Source organism: Gekko japonicus, unplaced genomic scaffold, assembly GCF_001447785.1.
Source record: "Gekko japonicus isolate JY-2015 unplaced genomic scaffold, Gekko_japonicus_V1.1 scaffold2718, whole genome shotgun sequence".
In the NCBI taxonomy this organism is placed as follows: Eukaryota; Metazoa; Chordata; class Lepidosauria; order Squamata; family Gekkonidae; genus Gekko; species Gekko japonicus.
Window position 1 is genome coordinate 50,707 of NW_015168127.1, and position 19,247 is coordinate 69,953.

General features: G+C 42.8%; 1 protein-coding gene across 1 annotated transcript in view; it reads right to left on the reverse strand.

The window, feature by feature from the left end:
* Window positions 1–19,247, reverse strand: part of LOC107113553 (phosducin-like protein 2) — a 74,589-nt gene that overhangs the window by 35,311 nt on the left and 20,031 nt on the right. Inside the window, exon 4 of the mRNA XM_015414903.1 lies at window positions 9,143–9,172. Coding sequence (XP_015270389.1) covers window positions 9,143–9,172 — 30 coding nt within the window. The remainder of the gene's footprint in view (window positions 1–9,142; window positions 9,173–19,247) is intronic.

Here is a 19,247-nt window from a genome sequence, read left to right on the forward strand (position 1 = left end):
GAAGGCCTGGAGAACAAACCCCCCTGGCGACTCTGAGGTGGGCGGGCCAGGGGGGCCCCTGGAAGGATCAGGGAGGTATTTAAATACCTCCCCGTACCTTCCTTGGCCTGTCCAAGGGCTGGCTTGCCCGGGTGCCCCACAGCTGTGGGGTGCCCAGGCAACCTAAGGGAAGGCATGGGGAGTGGCCTAATATGCTAATGAGCTGGCTGTCACGGTGTGGCCTAACATGCTAATGAGTTTCTGCTGTTGGTGTGGCCTATTATGCTAATGAGTTCCTGCTGGGCTTTTTCTACAAAAAAAAGCCCTGCTAGAAAGAGTTCTAACAAACACAAAAATATCTTTAAAACCATTTTGCCCATGAAGCTTCAGGCACTCTTCCTTCAACTGTCCTCTGAACAGCCACACCTACATGTTATCATCTACAAACAGAGATGTTAGAAAACTCGAAACTGTTATTTTCATCACTACTCTTTTAGGTTTTCCTCAAAATTTCTGGTGCTTTCCCAAGAAAAAACTTCACAACCGAATGTAAGGAAAAGTTCAGTAACTCTCCTACTAAGTGCACCCCCATCCCCCGCCCACTCGTCCGCCAGACCTGACAACGCTAGAGTTCCCTCTCCACAGTGTCCATTTTCTCCAGGGGAACTGATCACTCTCATCTGGAGATCAGTTGTAATTTTGGGAGATCTCCAGCTCTCACCTGGAGGTTGGCAACCCTACACTCTATGCTGATTTTATATTTTATCAAAAGGATAGTATTACCTTGCACCCACATTTCACCCATATTTTCGATAAACGGTGGATGTGTGCATTGGCTGGTTTTCCTTTGAAAGCTGGTAAAATAAGTTCCATACTCCTCTAAAATATCTATGAGTAGGTCATATACTAATTCTTTTTGTTCTCTCTTTCCCCCCTCCTTAAAGGCAAATGATAGGTTGGATAATTCATCTTTAATTATCTTTAGGTCCTCATGGGATGGTCTTAAATGAATCAGATTCCCTCAAAGTAGAGAAAGAAGGAAAAGAATATTTATAGAAAACAGTGCTTAATTTTATTCAAATGAGCAGATCCTCAACCAAAGAACTGGCTGGTTAATTCATATCACTATGAAATTCAGCTTTCCTGCTGCCTCTTTGGTTTTGCTGTGTGATAGGATTGCCATCAGCAGGGGATGGGGGATAAAGTTGTCAGATCCAGGTTGGGAAACTCCTGAAGGTTTGGAGATGGAGCCTGGAGACAATGGGGACCTCAGTGGGGTACAATGCCATAGTATCCACCATCCAAAGCAGCCATTTTCTCCAGGGAAGCTGATATCTGCAGTCTGGAGATGAGTTGCAATTCCAGGGGATCCCCAGGGCCCACCTGGAGCCTGGCATCCCTATGTGTGAAGAACCAAAGCCAGCCGTGTCCTCAAAAGCTCCAGTGCCTGTCCTCAGTAAACAGCTTTTCCTATCCCTAAACACTTGGTGACTGGTTTTGATCTCTCTTTTCCCTTCCAACCCTTCCTTTCCTTAACTCCATGCCTTCTCTACCTCGCTTTCTCTCAGGCCTCTATTTCTCCACATCTTTCCCTCAGGTACTTGATGCTTTCCAGCCCTCGGCCTACTCTTCCTTTTCTTATGTTTATTCATATATTTATACCCCCATCTTTTTGACTCTAGGCGTACACCTGTGGAAGCATACAACAAAACCCAATCAAAGTACAACAGTAAAAATGCAACCAATCAATAAACACAAGCAATAGACACAGTATTAAAAATACCCTATTCTACAAATTTAAATGAGCCCAAAAGTTCACTGAATCAAAATTGACTCTTTGTTTCCTAACATACTCCCCTGGGAGTCCACAAGTTAGATGCCACCACCCAAAGGCCTGACCTGGATAGCCCAGGCTAGTCCGATCCTGTCAGATGACTGCAGCTAAGTAGGGTCAGCCCTGGCTAATATTTGGAAGAGTGACCTCCAAGGCACACCGGGGGCCAGTGGCAAACCACCTCTGAAAGGTCTCTTGCCTTAAAAACGAGTCTAGCTCGCCCCCTAGTGGTGCATAACGCTTAAAAAAGCTAGAACTTTTGCCTGTCAGACAGTCTTTGGATCTCCTGGCTATACTACACAGAAGGCAATATGATAATTAATTAATTAACCAAAAGGCATTCATACATTATGTGATGCTGGCACAGCCTCAGACCTAGACCGTTGCAAAGCTATAAACAGCAGCACCTTGATGGGGGCCTGGAAACCAAAGTGGGAACCAATGTTCTCCACCTTCTACCAACAGCACAGTCCCTCTTACCTTGAAGGCCTGTACCATGTTCAACCCAACCAAACTGTAACTTCCAGTCACTTACAGAACCTGTGTTTTTAGTCAACATTCTGAAACTGCCACATGTCATCAAAGCTGCTTTAGGGGGAGGGAGGTTTCACAGCCAGTTTCTAGCCTATAATAGTTACCTTTGAAGACTGTATGTTGGGAAAGTGCCATCAAGTAGCAGCTGACTTGCAGTGACCTTGGAGGGTTTTCAAGGCAAGAGGTGAACAGAAGTGGTTTGTCATTGCCTACCTCTGCATAGTGACCCTGTACTTCCCTTGGTGGTCTCCCACTCAAATACTGACCAAGGCCAACCCTACTTAGCTTCTGAGATCTAATGAGATCAAGCTAGCCTGGGCCACCCAGGTGAGGGTTGTATACACCTGAATAAATTTAGTGATATACAGAGAAGAAGAAGAAGAGAAGAAGAGATCGGATTTATACCCCACCCTTCACTTGGACTCTCAGCGTGGCTTACAAACTCCTTTCCCTTCCCCTCCCCACAACAGACACCATGTGAGGTAGGTGGGGCTGAGAGAGCTGTTTCCAGAGCTGTCCTTGAGAGAACAGCTCTGACAAAACTATGGCTTGCCCAAGGTCATCCAGCAGCTGCAAGTGGAGGAGTGGGGAATCAAACCCGGTTCTCCCAGATTAGAGTCCATGCTAAGTGAACTGTGATGACACATACAAGAAATAAAAGACACATACAAGAAATAAAAGTGCATGGACTCTAATCTGGGAGAACCGGGTTTGCTGAACAACAAAGAAGAACAAATTCAAAACAGACCAAGAGTTGTAGAGGTCAAACATTTGAATCCCCTTGAATCTAATTTAAATTACAAAAGGTCAGGTTTTGTAAAATAAAGTCTGGATTGGTGTCTGTTTAAAAGGTAAGTCTTTGAGAAATGTGAAACCGAGAACCCAGATTCACAGTGCAAATCCTAATCAGAGTTAACACTCTCACAGGGCAATCCTACACAGAATCACTCCAATCTAAATCCACTGAAGTAAATGAACATAGACTGGAGTAACTCTGCACAGGATTGTACTGACACTCTCCTACTACATAGGATTGTGCTGTAGTTGACTTGGAAATATATGGTACATTCTTCCTCAGTGAAACTCATGGTCTCAAAAAAAGGACAAAAAGAAACCCTAAAATAAAAAAATTAGTGCCCTACAGGATGCTATTGATTGTTCTCAGGGGAGCCTGTGCAACTTTGATAAGAGTCTCCTTTCAAGTTACAATTTTGCTTCAAGGAAATCTAGTAAGTTTGCAAAACTGTGGTACGGAGGTCCAATTAGTGCAGGAAACTGAGAGGATGGTAACAAAACTATTTGCTATATGAAAAGTGGGCTTTCTTTGTTGAATTTTCTTATAGTTATTATTGGTACACTGCCATCCTTAGATTGCCTCCATGTAACCTCTCTCATAAAACATTAATAGGAACGGAAAAAAATTAGTTCCAAAAGTCAAAAATGGCCCGTGGCACTTTGGAGGCGGAGGCAGAAGTTCTAAATGGGGTTCTTTATAACTGGTGAAACAGAATAATACAATTAACAATTTGTTTCCTTGCAATGGCACCCTAAAATCTACCACTTCAGATAGTTCATCGCACCCCGTCAAAAAGGGAATGTCTGTTCTCCTAGAATGTAACAAGCTGAGATGGAAACTGGTAATATGAAGGACAGAGTGACCACATTACCCACCGAGCAGAAAGTACACCCCATCAAATTCAGTAGGAGTTAATCTTGAGTAGAAGAAAAAGAAGAAGAAGAGATTGGATTTATACCCCACCCTTCACTACCCGAAGGAGTCTCAGAGCAGCTTACAAACTCCTTCCCCTCCCCACAACAGACACCCTGTGAGGTAGGTGGGGCTGAGAGAGCTCTTGACAGAAACTTGACAGAGTAAATACGTTTGTGTTTAGGGTGAAGTACCACTTCAAAGAGCAAAAGTCTGAGCTGAATGCTAATCTTGAAATTGTTTGCTCTCTGAATTCTTCTCTCTCATCACTATAAACAATAAAAAATTAAACAAACAAAAAAGGTTAAAATAGACTGTGTGGATTCCAGAAAATACTTTTGGGACCAGTGTCCTATGACAAAAAATAAATATGCTGATAACTCCAAGGATTGTTTGTATCGGACTATACTATGTTGTTCTAGCCCTTAGGGTCATTGGATTAGGCATCTGGACAGCGGTATTAAAATTCTTTATTTCAACCAGGACAGCAGAGCTTTGAAAGGAAAGATATCGATAACATTTATTTCCATAAATAAAAGATTTTTGTTCTTTATGTAACTTTTTAATATGAGGTATGGCATCGTACCTACATATTTTTGAAGGTTAAAAAACACATGCAAAAAAATAACAGCACAATAAAAAATGGAAAATGCAATAACCTGATGCATCTCAGGAACAGATGCGGGGCATTTTCAGAAAGCAGGGAAGGGAACATGAGCATGCATAATTAAAAAGTTACATACGTCCACTTTGGATCTCTTCGGTCTCCTCTCATGCAGTTGGGGAACAAGTTGCAGCAAAGGATGCAGGACAGATGACTGAGAGGACATGAACAACAATGAAATCCTGGACTCCGGATGTGAAAAAAAAATCTCTCTACTACAGCATCTGCTCATGAAGAGATCATGCAAAGCAAAGGATGGAAGACATCATATTTTGGGACAGTCTCGGGGGTGCTTCCGATGTTGCATTTTCCTTCACGGATGTGCACTGCAACTCTCTGCAACTCTCTCCCATGACGGAAATCAGTGTCAGATAGTCTTGTGCCTGTGTATATTTCCAAATTTACGTGGACTACTCAAAGCTCTTTCCAAGAGAAGAAGAAGAAATTGGATTTATACCCCGCCCTTCACTTGGAGTCTCAGAGCGGCTTACAAACTCCTTTCCCTTCCCTTCCCCTCCCCACAACAGACACCCTGTGAGGTGGGTGGGGCTGAGAGAACTCTGACACAAACTGCTCTTTTTCAAGGACAGCTGTGCCAGAGCTTGTGACTGACCCAAGGTCACATCAGCAGGTGCAAGTGGAGGAGTGGGGAATCAAACCTGGTTCTCCCAGATTAGAGTCCGCGCACTTAACCACTACACCAAACTGGCTGTAGTTCGAGAAGCCAATGGTAGTTCAGTGTTTGTTATCCTCAGCTACCTCCTATCTAACATAACAGGTTCCACCAATATAGCACGAGACAAAGATTTCTAGAACCCCTTGCCAGAAGGAACAGTTTTAGGATTGTTGCAAATCTTGATATCTCCAGGCAAGAGGATCTGCCAGATCAGACCTGGACTGAGAGCAAACAGCAACACAGCCCTTAGCATTCAAGCATTCGATCACAAGAAAGAACGGGTCTCACTAACTGGAAAGCAGGGGTCTCTTGATCCCACTCAACATCCCATGATTTAGGTGCCACCTCTCCAGAGAATCTCCACGCTACTCTTTCCAGAATATCAGGTTCATAATGCAAGAGAAGAACCCAGACTGAAACCTTACAGTGAGGTTCAAACCCTTCACCAGCAGCTCAGATGTTGGGCCTTTAAGATGCCACATTATTTAAACCAAGGGTCATCGCCAAGGCAGCATTTCCTGATGCTGTAGTACTTAAATACAAGGGCTGATGTAATTAATCCTTGGCTTCCTCAGTCCTTAAGTCTCGCCTCCTTGCATTCTTCTCCATGGCTTTGCACTCTTCTGGTCACCTCAAGCTAAAGCCGTTCAGCTACTCCACAACCCCACAACCCCCCAGTCACTGCTAGTCACAAAGGCTCTCTGCACTTGCAGAGTTCTGGATTGGGTAGGAAGGACATACAGTATAATCAGTTTGCACTACACATGCCACCAGTGTTCCCTCTAAGCTGAGTTAGTGTGAGCTAGCTCACAGTTCTTTAGCCTCCAGCTCACACATTTTTGTCTTAGTTCAGGAAGGATGGTCCAGAGCAAACTGATTTATGCAGCAGCCAAATTGCTCGCTCACAACTTTAATGCCGGTAGCTCACAAAGTAGAATTTTTGCTCACAAGACTCCACAGCTTAGAGGGAACGTTGCATGCCACAATAAGTGTATTATTAATATTTCTGTTAAAATGATTAAAAATGTTCATGCAACAAACATGTGTAAAGTTCAATATAAATATTATCATTTGCAAACGATATTGCATCCTTGTCTTCATTTAACAGGAAGCTCAAACCAAAAGATCAAAAGTTAAAAGACAGAACACTGTTCATGATCATATAGTAAAGGACGTGCGCTTCTAACACACTTCTACCAAAAGACTCAAATAGAATTCCTTATTCAAATACTAAGAGAAACAAAAAAACCCCAGCTTATTTAACAGAACCATTTAATTTCCTTTTATTACCAGATGTTTGTAATCATGACAGAAGCTATAAAAAGAAGGATACTGTGGAAGATGCAAACCCCATTTGAACACCGATTCCTGAAGTCATGAAGCAGCATTCGAGAGCACACAAATTCAACTGCAAACCTACAGTGGTTATATTGCCTTTAGCAGTAAGATGCTATGTTATGTTTCTAACTGTGGAATGCTAAGAGCACTTTCCTAGGAGAAAGCCCCACTGAATACAATGGGACTTGCTTCTGCCTTGGAAGGCTCTCTCAGTGCGTAAAAATCTGAAGCAAAGATTCGATGCTATTGACCATTAATACATAAACACTGGGCAAAATATGAAACACTGAGTAGGTTAACAAATGAACATTTTAAGCTCTGCTGTATTACTTCAGCTCAGAGTTTCCATACAGCATGACAAGTAAGGGTCTTTTAGTACACTTGAAAAGCATCAGCTGATTAAAACACATTTTTAGCTGTTTAGGTGTATACACAAAATACCAGATTGTTTCAAATGAAACCCAAAACTAAAATTAAAATAACTCTCGGCTTTTTGAAGAAACGTCTATTATAGAATTGATGTTGCCAGCGTTTGTTTCTTGGATCATTAATTAATATACACCAGAATAGATAATATAATGTTTTATAGAAATAACATTAATTTATGTTGGATGGAAAACTATCCCCGGCGTGAACACTTATTTCAGATACCGCTTTGGTGTCTAGCAGAGATGTTCTTCACCCATTTCCCTTCTGAAATGTTAAATCTTTGACTTTCAAAGATGATCACCATCTGTTTCCCATTAGACTTCAACTTTTAGAGGGGGCATAGGTCAGTGGCAAAACATCTGCTTGGCATGCAGAAGATCCCAGTTTCAACCTCTGGTTCAAAGGATGAGGTAGTAAGTGAGGTGAAATACCTCTGCCTGAGACCATGGATAGCTGCCGCCAGTGAGGACAGACGATACTGACTGTCTAGGGGCAAACCCACACCCCCAAACCTATTGGGAACCCAGGGCATGGAGAGAGCCCTCGGGAAGGAGCGGTATATAAGCTGAAAGTGTAATGTAATGTAATGTAATACCCCTGACCACAGCTACCAGACCCTGGATCTCCTCCCCACCCCGGGCAGCTCTCAGAGAGGGCCAGGAGAGAGTAGGCAAACAAAAAGCAGGTGTGATATCCAGGCAGGGGCAACTTCAGGGGTTGGCCATACCATGCCCTCCCTTTGCTTTCTGCAGGCAGGGCTAATCCTGTAGGAGGCAGGGACAGGTAAGGGGTGGGCATACCCTAGGGCTGGGAAATACCTGGAGATTTGGGGATGCAGCCTGGAGAAGGTAGGGCTTGGGAAAGGAAGGGGCCTCAGCAGGGAACAATGACATAGAGTCCACCTTCCAAAGTAGCCATTTTCTCCAGGGGAACTGATCTTGCTTGTCTAAGGATCAACTGTAATAGCAGGAGATCTCCAGGTAGGGCTGCCAATTGGGGGCAGGTGGCGGGTAAACCCCCACTTTGGAGGCCTGATTTCCGCTGCCGCAGAATCGGGCCCCGGGGGGAAACCTGCCCCCCGAAGCGCAGCATGGCTGCGTCACCAGAGGTGACGCAACCACGTCGATCACGTTGGGGGTGTGGCCCCAATTGTTGGAGGAAAAACTCTATGGTTTTCCCTCCGACAATCGAGGCCACGCCCTCAACGTGATCGACGTCGCACGTCACTTCTGGTGACGTGCTGGCGGTGTGCGTGCGCTTGGCGCGCGCGCACAGATCCAGGGACGGTTCCAGGAGCCCAGCAAGGCTCCCCCGCCGGTAAGTACTTTACACTTGGCAACCCTATCTCCAGGTCTTACCTGGAGGTTGGCAACTCTAGGGTACCTGATAAGGCCTGCTTCATACAAGCCGAAGACTCAGTCCAAGGAGAACCTGCTCCAGCTTTCCCTGGGCCTAGCCAGCTGAAGGGAAAAGCAGTTGGGAGAGAAGAGAAAGAGTATGGATGCCCGAACTCCTTTCCCTCTAAGTACTGCGGCCTACTGAGGCCCAAAGAGTAGAGTGTGCTGGCCCCTGCCAACTCTAGTGACACCGCATAGCCTTGCACTGCCCTTGAAAGACCAATGTTCTGCCTTACTATAAATCAGCCTCATGTGTCCAACTAAGGTCAATCAATTATATTTAGAACCATTTCACAGATTACAAATGATCTCAATCCTGGAAGGATTAATGGAAGTTTGAATATAATGATAATTTAATTTTCTCTTTAATTACAGGCATGTGTTTCAGTGTTCAGGGGAAGGGGCAGTTCAACTTACCAGAAAGTCTGAGTTGCCTGTGTCATGGGTCTTAGAATAATGAAATAAGAACTGTTCAAAGAAATTAAAAGTGGAATTTACTTTGAGAAAGGTTAAGGAGCTGTGATTATTATTTTTTAGACACTTATAGCACAATCGAATAAAGGGCAGATGAAAATACACTTACTCGTTTGGTGTTGTCTTTTTCATCTAACACCTATGGAAACAAGAATTGGGACAGGAATTTAGAAGAAATCCAGCCACAGCACAGATCATGGGGGGTACTCTAAACACTGGTTTGGCGGTTCATTTTGTACTGGTTTTGAATCTTTGGAATTATTAATATCTTCATCAACAGAAACTGAGCATTTCTACTCTTTTTCTTTCCATAATATCTGTATCATATCTAGAAGTTCCTTTAATAGTTAGACAATGGTATTAGAGGAATGGGTTGGAAAATATATGCTTCCTGCACTGTTAAACTATGATTTCATTTTAAAGATGTACCAACAACACAAAATATTATAGACAAAAAAGGTGCCATTATTTCTGTGTGCTTTATTTTCTCCTTGTCCTTACTCCCAAACAGCATGTGATAGTGGCTAGACAACATCATTTCTGAGGAGATCTTTCACTGTCAGAAAAATTATGCAATAAAGTTGAACTCCAAATATGATGGAGAATACAGTTTTGTGAGCTGCAGGATCTGACCCTAGTATTTCTTGGCTAGAACTCACTGTGGTGTGTACCTCTACTTTAAACACATACACACACAATAGTTGTTGCAGATTTTGTATTAAAAGCTGAGTTCTACAAAGTATATATGTTATATAGAATAAGTAAATGAGTATTTTATTTTCCAGGCTGCTTATTAAGGGGAAGAAAAAAGGATAGAAGAAGAAGAGAAGAGGAGATTGGATTTATACCCCACCCTTCACTACCCAAAGGTGTCTCACTCAAAATCTTATGCAATCGGCCTCTGGCTTCTTTTACCTGGCATTGCTGACACGTTCTAGCATCGCTCTATAGCCAACAGTTAAAAATTACTTTTAAAAAAATAATGCAGAGATTCTCAGAATGGTGAATTCTGCCTAATTTAAAGATGCAAGTTCTAGACACATATAGACCCATGGAACATACAAATCCTGCTCTGTTGTTTCATGGACAAACTATACATGGCTTTGGTTGTAAAAACAAGCAGATGCACACTGCCAATGGCTACTAAATAGTTCAGACCCTGATCTTAAATCGGCATATAATCTGCCTTGTAACGTGTATAATTTGGTACAATATGTTTGCACAATAATGTATAATCTCCCATCGGAGTTTGCTGACAAAACTAGTTTTAAGACTGAACTACAAATGTGTTCATATTTGTTGCTCTGGCACAAACACAGCCGAAACCAGCTTTTCACTGCTAAATCTATGACTTGGAATGACCCTCTCCTTCCTCCCCATTAATCAAAGACAGCAGCATCTCAAAAATGTTGGAAAGAAGTGAAAACAGTTTATTTGCCCTATGAGAGGATGTGATCCAACTCCACACTCAGGACTGTTCTGTAATTTATATCCTATAACTGCAAAACATAAAGGGAGGCACTAATTCTAAATCACGGACAAAGGAAAGATTCAGATCTGTCAAGCAGCACCCAAAGCTTCTAACCTAGAAAACTCTTGAGGGCAAAAGGGTTTTATTACCAGTACAACTTTTCTGCCCGTGAACAGTAATTTGACTAGCAGTACAGACCAGAAGGTCTGTAGTTCAGCAGTTCGAGACCCGAGTGCCGCGTGACGGAGTGAGCTCCCGTCTCTGGTCCCAGCTTCTGCCAACCTAGCAGTTCGAAAGCAAGAAATTGCAAGTAGATAAACAGGTACTGCTTCAGTGGGAAGGTAACAGAGTTCCGTGCGCCTCGGTGTCTAGTCATGCCGGCCACATGACCATGGAAACGCCTTTGGACAGCGCTGGCTCTTCGACTTGGAAAAGGAGATGAGCACCGCATCCCTAGAGTGGAATTCAACTGGCTTTCGAGCAAGGGAAACCTTTACCTTACCAACTTGGCAGTCCGTAGATATCCATGACAATAGCTGGGATACCATATATTGGGAAATTATATCTGTTAATGACTTGGAACTCACCTAGATTTCCACAGGCTCAGGGAGGGGGGTTGCTGAGTCCCCACTCCCACCAGAGATTTCCCCAAGCTATTCCTGGGGGTCTCCCATTCCTCTAATCATCACTTTTGGAGGCATTTTTGGATCCTATGGAAGAGGGGGATGGGGGGATCACACACATTTTTGCATTCATGAAAATCTAGGCAGGGTTCAATCCACTATCTGAATGGATGTTAACAGTTAATTCCACAGCACTGCACAAAATAAAAATATAATGTTAACTACCATTACCTGAGTTTTCTGTAGAAGTCCCAGAACCATAAAGCAAAGCTCTTCCAATGCATTAGATTGACTAAAGGCAAAAAAAAAAATAGTCTCAGGCTTGAGTTTATGGAACTGTCTTGTATTTGAATGAATTTTTAAACGAACTAACCTGAGGCTGTGCATCCCTGGCCAGGTAAGCAGAACACACATCATCTATCTGTAAATATTAACAAGGTAAGAGTACTATTATTTATTTGCTATGCTGAATTTTTTTGGGGAAAAAATCACTTCTGAGATCTTTCTTTTCTCAGTCAAGGGTTCAGACCTCAGACAGTCAAAAGACAGGATCAGAAAATTTGTCACCCCTTTTTTGAGAGCGGATTGCCCTCCCTAGCTGTGGGGCTTTGGGAAATAACACAGAGCTCCCCCAAGACATTTCTGCACTCTTACATAGAAACTTTTGCAGCATGCAGGCTCAGGTCTGCTGATACGATGGTTATTTATGTATTAAAAACTTCATCTCACCTATCTGTGATTTTACAATGTCCTGTTTCTCCAGGTCTCCTGGAGAGGTACAGAGAACAGGAAAAGATATTTGCCTGTGATTATCCTTCCCCACTTTTCTTTGCACCAGGCTGCAAGTGAATTGATCTAGCAACTTATTCAATGAGACCATGGTGCTGTCTTGACAAGGACAAGAGACAGAGGAAGAAGAAAAGAAAAACTGTTTCCTTTGTACAGGATATCTTCCTAAATACATGTCGTTGTGCCCCTTCCTGAAGGTATGATTTTTCCCCCCTTGGATTTGTAGTTCCTACAGCTCTTACACTCCTTGGACAGAAGTTTCTAACAAGACAGTTCTCATCTCCTCTGTAGTGTTGTTATGACTAGCATTCCGAGATCAGCAGTGATTTCTCTTCACAGTCCTATTCTAAAGCCTTGCAGCAGACAGTACTGAACAGCAAATAAATCTCCTGATTACAGGTTTGTGTTATGGGCTCCAGGCTGGATCCAAACTAAACTACCAGTTTCACAGATTCCTCCGACTTCAGGCTCCTCTCATGTCATTCGTCACGGTTTCCCTATCCCACAGGAACATCATTTTGTGGGAATTGCTGGGTTGCCATGCAAGAGGGGAGGCAAGAAAGTCCCATTTTACTGATGGAACATTTAATCTGGATCTAACCCTCTTTCTCTCTAAGCACAAGAGCCTTCTTCTGTATAGTGAATTTGGAATCCTTTGTGTGTGTGAACCTTTAATGCCTAAAGGCTATTTTCAAATGCATCCGTATAACCTCTGGACTAGAAATTGCTTATGCATAAGCGTAAGATGCACATACATCAAAATCTGAGGTTTTTCGGGATGTTAAACCATGATTCTGGACCACATACATTACTTGTGAACTGTCACATAAAAATCATTATCTGTAATTTGGATCCCACAGAGAATTTCTGCAGAGGGAAGCAATTTCTGTTTACAGAGCATGGATTTCTTACCTCCCTCTCCCATAGCACCCTAAAAGTCACCCCAAAATAGTACAGCTAGGGGACAGGGAGACCCCAGGAACAAAATCGATGGGGAGATAGAGATCTGAATCAGGCAGGGGAAGTAAGTGAAAATCACACACACAACTGCAGAAATCTTTTGTGCAATCCAAGTCCACATCCTAGAAGCCTTAGTTTTCAGTCTCTTCCTTTATACACAAAAAAGCACAAACACACACACACAAAAATCAACAATGAGATTAAAACAGACAACATGGGACATTGCTCTTTACCTCATTCCACAACTGCAAATCTTGTTCTTGCAGAACATTAGATGCCATTGGTGCACCTGGAAATAAATGAATAAAATTGGTATTTATAACATTAGCTCAACTACAGGTCCATGTGCATTTGCATCTGAATGAGAATAAATCAATTTTACCACAAACAATATGTTTTTCATTAAAGCAGTTGGTGTGATTCACTGTTGAATTTCTCTAAAAAGCAAGATGGATGTTAAGTGTTCAATATATATTCATTAATACAGGAAAAATAGGTACGTTTAACTGTAATTCCAAAAGCTATGCCTTGAACTTAACAATTTTATGTTACTATCTAATGAGCTGATCTCTACATGCCGTCTCACAGATTTTCTGAAATCATGGGGATGGGAGGGGGGGGACAGCAATTTTAAAAAAAGGAGAAAATGGAAATATATGCAATATTTAATTATAAAACATGAACTCGCGTTATCACTTTGAGAACATAAAATTACTCATTGATTACTTTGTTGGCATATACATTGTGGTGGTGTGAAGTGCTGTTAAGACACAGCTGATATATGGAAACCTTGTAGGGTTTTCAAGGCAAGAGACGTTCAGAGGCGATTTGCCAGTGCCTGTCTCCATGTCATGATGACCCTAGTATTCCATGGAGGCCTCCCATCCAAATACTAGCCAGGGCCAAGCCTGCATAGCTTCCAAGATCTGACAAGACTGGGCTAGCCTGGTCTATCCAGGTTGCGGTGAAACAGCCTTCATACAATTACAATAATACTAAGCGTCAGGGGTCATTTCGTAGAAAAAGAGGTGCAGAAGCTCATTAGCATAACTTGTTAGCATAACTTAATTTGCATATGCCACACCCCCTGACATCACCGGAAGTGTGTCAGAAGGCAACACCCACCGCTCAGGCTCCACTGGACTGTTTTGGATTGCTAGCTGTTGGGGGGGGGGCCGTGAAGATCTATCCTCGCAGAGGAGGGAGAGCTTGTACCTGAATAAAACTTGGTCTTAAAGGTGCCACTGGACTGTTTAGGACCTGGGGGCCGGCTCCACAATTTACCTGGCTGCTTGTTGCTCTGACTGAGGGCTGCTGGGAGCAGGGGGCGGGGCTTGTTGCATGTGCCCGCCCCCTGGGCTCTTTACTGCCGGAGCTCCGCTCCTGTGCGCTCCTGCAGGAAATGACCCCTGCTAAGCGTGCAGATAAGCCAACAGGAGTTGGGGAGCCTCCAGTTCGGGACAAGTCAGTCCAAAGGGAAGACTGCATAAACACTCAGGGTAATATTGATAGGAGCAAAGTAGAACTTGGGAGTGAGGGTAGGATGGTGAAGGAGGGCCATGTGTGGAGGCAAAAGAGCTGAGAGAGTTGAGGGTTGCTGGAGAGGAAAACACATTATAGCTGTCTATAGGCCAGTGCTAGAAGTCTCCGAGCTAAGATGTGGGAGCTGGCGTGCTTGGTGCTGGATGACAATTTAGGTATTTCAGAAGCATGATGGAATAAGAAAAATCAATGGGATACACCCAGAGTATGGATGACCAGGGAAAAAGGGATAGCTAAAGGAAGATGGCAGAGAAGCTCAAGGCATTTTTTTTTTGCTTCTGTCTTCATTGTGGAAAGCGTGGGGCATGTATCCATTCCACAGCCACTATTTTCAGGAAGGGAGTCTGAAGAACGTAGTCAAATTGAAGTGATTTATTTATTTATTACATTTATACCATGCCCTCCCAGCCATGGCCGGCTCAGGGTGGCTTACAACAGCATAAAAACAGCAATAATATAATGATCATAAACCATATAACAATTGCAACATTAAAAGGTGCTAACAATAATAGTCCAAATACCATTAAACAGATAACAAATTAGCATTACATTTGGGATGGCCCGCTCAGACTTCAGTGCCTTCCCAGTGGTTGATCCCAATCTAATATTGTGCGGCTGGCTCAGGCTGCTTTGATGATTACAGGGGGCAGGGTATTTCTCTCGGGGCGGCCCCTAGTTGAACGCCTGGTGGAACAGCTCTGCCTTGCAGGCCCTGCGGAACTGCATAAGGTCCCCCAGGGCCCTGATCTCCTCCGGGAGCTCGTTCCACCAGAGAGGAGCCGCCATTGAGAAAGCCCTGGCCCTGGTTGTAGCTAGCCTGGCATCCTTTGGTCCGGGAAGAGTGAGTCGATGTTGAGACCCTGATCGCAGTGCTGTTTGGGGAACATGTGGGGAAAGGTAGTCCCCTGACCATAAAGGGCTTTAAAGGTAAGAACCAGCACCTTAAAGTGAATTCGATATGCTATCGGTAGCCAGTGCAATGCTTTCAGCACAGGCTGAATGTGCTCCCGTATTGGGAGGCCCATCAACAGCCTGGCTGCAGCATTTTGCACCAGCTGTAACTTCCGAATTTGTGATGAGGGCAGCCCTATGTAGAGAGAATTACAGTAGTCCAATCTTGAGGTGACCACCGCATGGATCACCATTGCCAAGTCGTTACATTCAAGGAAGGAAGGGAACCAACTGCCTTATCAGCCAAAGATGATAAAAGACTGACTTGGCAGTGGCTGCTACCTGGGCCTCCATTGTTAAGGAGGCATCCAGGAGCACTCCCAAACTCCTAACCTCTGGCGCTGGCACCAACGGAGCCCCATTGAAGGTCGGGAGTGGGATCCCTACCCTTGGTCCACCCCAACTCAAGCACAGGACCTCAGTCTTCGTCAGATTCAATTTCGGTCGGCTCAGCCTAAGCCAACCAGCCACGTCTTGTAATGCCCAGTCAAGATCTTTCGGTTTGGAGTCGAACCGGCCACCCAACAACAGATAGAGCTGGGTGTCATCAGTGTACTAATGACATCCCAACCCATGTCTCCGTGAAATCTAAGCAAGGGGGCGCAATCAAGTGGGTGCCTTCGGGAAAGCTTCGGGAAAGCTGTTTCCCCAGCACCACCCTTTGTCTCTGGCCTTGGAGAAAGGAGACGAGCCATTGCAGGGCAGGCCCCTGAATTCCAACGTCGGTGAGGCGGTGGGCCAGTAGCTGATGGTTGACCATGTCAAACGCAGCTGACAGGTCCAACAGCAACAGCACTGCTGATCCGCCTCAATCCAGATGCCTCCGGAGATCATCTGTGAGGGCAACCAGTGCCATCTCCGTCCCGTGACCTGGGCGAAAGCCGGACTGGAAGGGATCTAGAATGGAAGCGTCATCCAAAAAGCTCTGATGAGAGATGAATGTCTATACCTGTTAAGGAAACTAAAAACCAATAAGTCTCTAGGTCCTGATAGCATACACCCAAGAGTTCTTATGGAACTCAGATGTGAGACTGTTGATCTACTAGCCCGTATATGTAACCTGTCACTAAATACAGCTACTATACCAAAAGACTAGAGAGCAGCAAATGTTAACTAGCTTTTAAAAAGGGGTCCAGAGGGGTATCAGGAAATTACAGGTCGTTTGGCCTAACATCTGTCCCAGGCAAATTTCTTGTTGGTCAGTTGCACAGTTGAGTCCAACCCTTTGCGACCCCAAGGACCAGATCACGCCAGGCCTTCCGATCTTCCGCCGTCCTCTGAAGTTTGCTCAATTTCATGTTCGTTGCATCGATGACACTGTCTAACCATCTCATCCTTTGCCGTCCCCGTCTTCTTTGACCTTCAATCTTTCCCAGCATCAGGGTCTTCTCCAGTGAGTGCTCCCTTCTCATTTGGTGGCCAAAGTATTAAAAACTATAATCAAAGTCAGAATTATTAGGCTCACAGAGGAACACAGCTTGCTAAGGGGAAATCAGCATGGCTTCTGCAAAGGAAAGTCCTACCTCACCAGCCTTTTGCATTTCTTTGAAACAGTGAACAAGCATGTAGATAATGGTGACATTATATACTTGGTAGGCATCTTATATTTGGACTTTCAAAAAGGCTTTTGACATTATACACATTACACCACAATGTATGTGCTAACAAAGTAATCGATTATTCATTTTATGTTCTTAAAGCAATAAAGCAAGTTCATGTTTGATAGGCATCACATATATTTCCATTTTCTCCTTTTAAAAAATTGTGAAATGGCATGTAGAGATCAGTTCATCAGATAGTAACATAAAATTGTTAAGTTCAAGGTAAAGCTTTTGGAATTAAAGCTAAATGTACCTATTTTGCCTATCTAAATTAATATATATTGAACATTTAACATTGCTTTTCAAACAAATTCTACAGGAAGCTCTGCTGTGCAAACCCCAGATAAATGAAAGACAGTAATGTAAGAGCAAGCACTCCCATTCATTTCATTGGGTTGGTGAAGGTAATAAGTTTAAGCACAATAGTGTCTCTGTGTTAAATTCTACCATCCTGTAAAACTCCAACAATTGTTTGCCAGCCTTCTCATGGTAAAATTATTCCGTTAAAATTTTACCAGTTTACAATTTTAAGTCTTGTGAGTGGAAAGAACTCTATAACTGAACTCCACAACTGTACTAAAATCACTTGGAGGTGCTTTTTGTTTTTAATCCAGTTGATTCTGTTGCTTTGACTCGTTCTGAATTACCTGAATATATCTTTGGGCAGACAAATTAGATATAAGTCCTATGCAAAATTTAGGATAGAATGAGACGTTTTGGCAAATGCTTGTTTCCGAATCTGTCTTTGCTGAAATAATGTGAGTGTGGTAGTGGGAAACTCCCCCTGTCAGTTTTCCCACAACAGGAGCACAGCTGAAGAAAGAAAATTTAAAGGGACCTGGAAGGCAACTGCAGGGAAAAACTGATGAATCGAGGAAGGTTTAAGCAGTCCTTTCACCTGTTGATCGTTCTTCAAAAATCCACTCCTGCCCCTCAGACTCATATTCAGTTCACTTGGAAATGCAGGGATATGAGCATCTATTTCTACCCTTATTTTTAAAACTTAGGGTTTATCTGCCATCTAGCAATTAAAAAATGCCAAAACAATGCATTTTAAAATGCTTCCTATGCATAACAGCTCATGTTCTAGTTCTCTGCCATACCATAATAAAGTTTATGTTCTTTTCCACCATATCATTGAAGGTATGTTTAGACTAACGTGAAAAAATATCTTTATACAATGCCAAAGGAAACTACATAATTACATGCAGATACACACACACAAACTTAAAAGAACTACAATGCTAACAACCTTGTGTGGGTTATGAGCAAAGATTCGAACAATGTTCAAAACACTGAAGTTGTTTAATTCCTGAACAGGTAATCATACAGTAATGTGAATCAACACTTTTCACACGCAAGAAATCTAACTTTAAACATATTCTGATGGGGTATGAACTGGCAGTGAGTGAGAAAGAAAAAGATGTTTGGATTATAGTGGATAACTAGATGAAAACATTGGATACAAACCATTCTCTTCACTTATTTTGAAATAAGTATTTCACTTATTTTGTAGATGTTAAAAAATAACATTTTAAAAACATCCAAAATAACCACTGGCATACTGGCTGTTTGTGCCACTTATGCAAAGGGGGAGAAAAGCTAAAGCCTCCAGAATTTTTCCCCGAGTTGTAAGTAAAGAGCATCTACAGATAAAATAAATATTTGAAATATACCAAACAGGTAAGAACAATATAAGAATATAGCCAAATCTGTTCAGAGATTTCAGTAACACAAGACACCTATAAAGTATGTTGAGTACAATGAATGGTAGAACACCTTTAACTGTGCAGATATGTTATTGAATGTAAAAGTCCCCCATGACATTTTTACACTTCCATTTGAGCAGTGGGAGATTTAACCACAATCAGCTACACAAATATTAGTTCTTTCCTGAATTTTGCAATAAGCTTGGAATTGAAATGATTCACTGAGATTGCAAGAGCAGCAAGGCAGGCACAATACTGGGAACTTTGAAAAATTAATTTGTAGGATAATTCTGCCTAATTTTTTTTGCATTTCAGGGCAGGACCAACAGCAATGTATAAAGAACCCTGTTTCCTCACAACCTTACCAACTCATTCAATTTTTATGCAGTCATATGGGATGTAAACTGATCGGTGTTAAATATCCTATCCATAATTTGAATTTCTTTGATGCTCACTGATGATAGTTCTGTGCAGATTTCAAATATGCGAGCAGTTTAAATGTAATTCAAATCCCTATGAAAGCACTCCAGATTTGCTTATACCTGCTTTTAGAGCTCAATGAATTAGA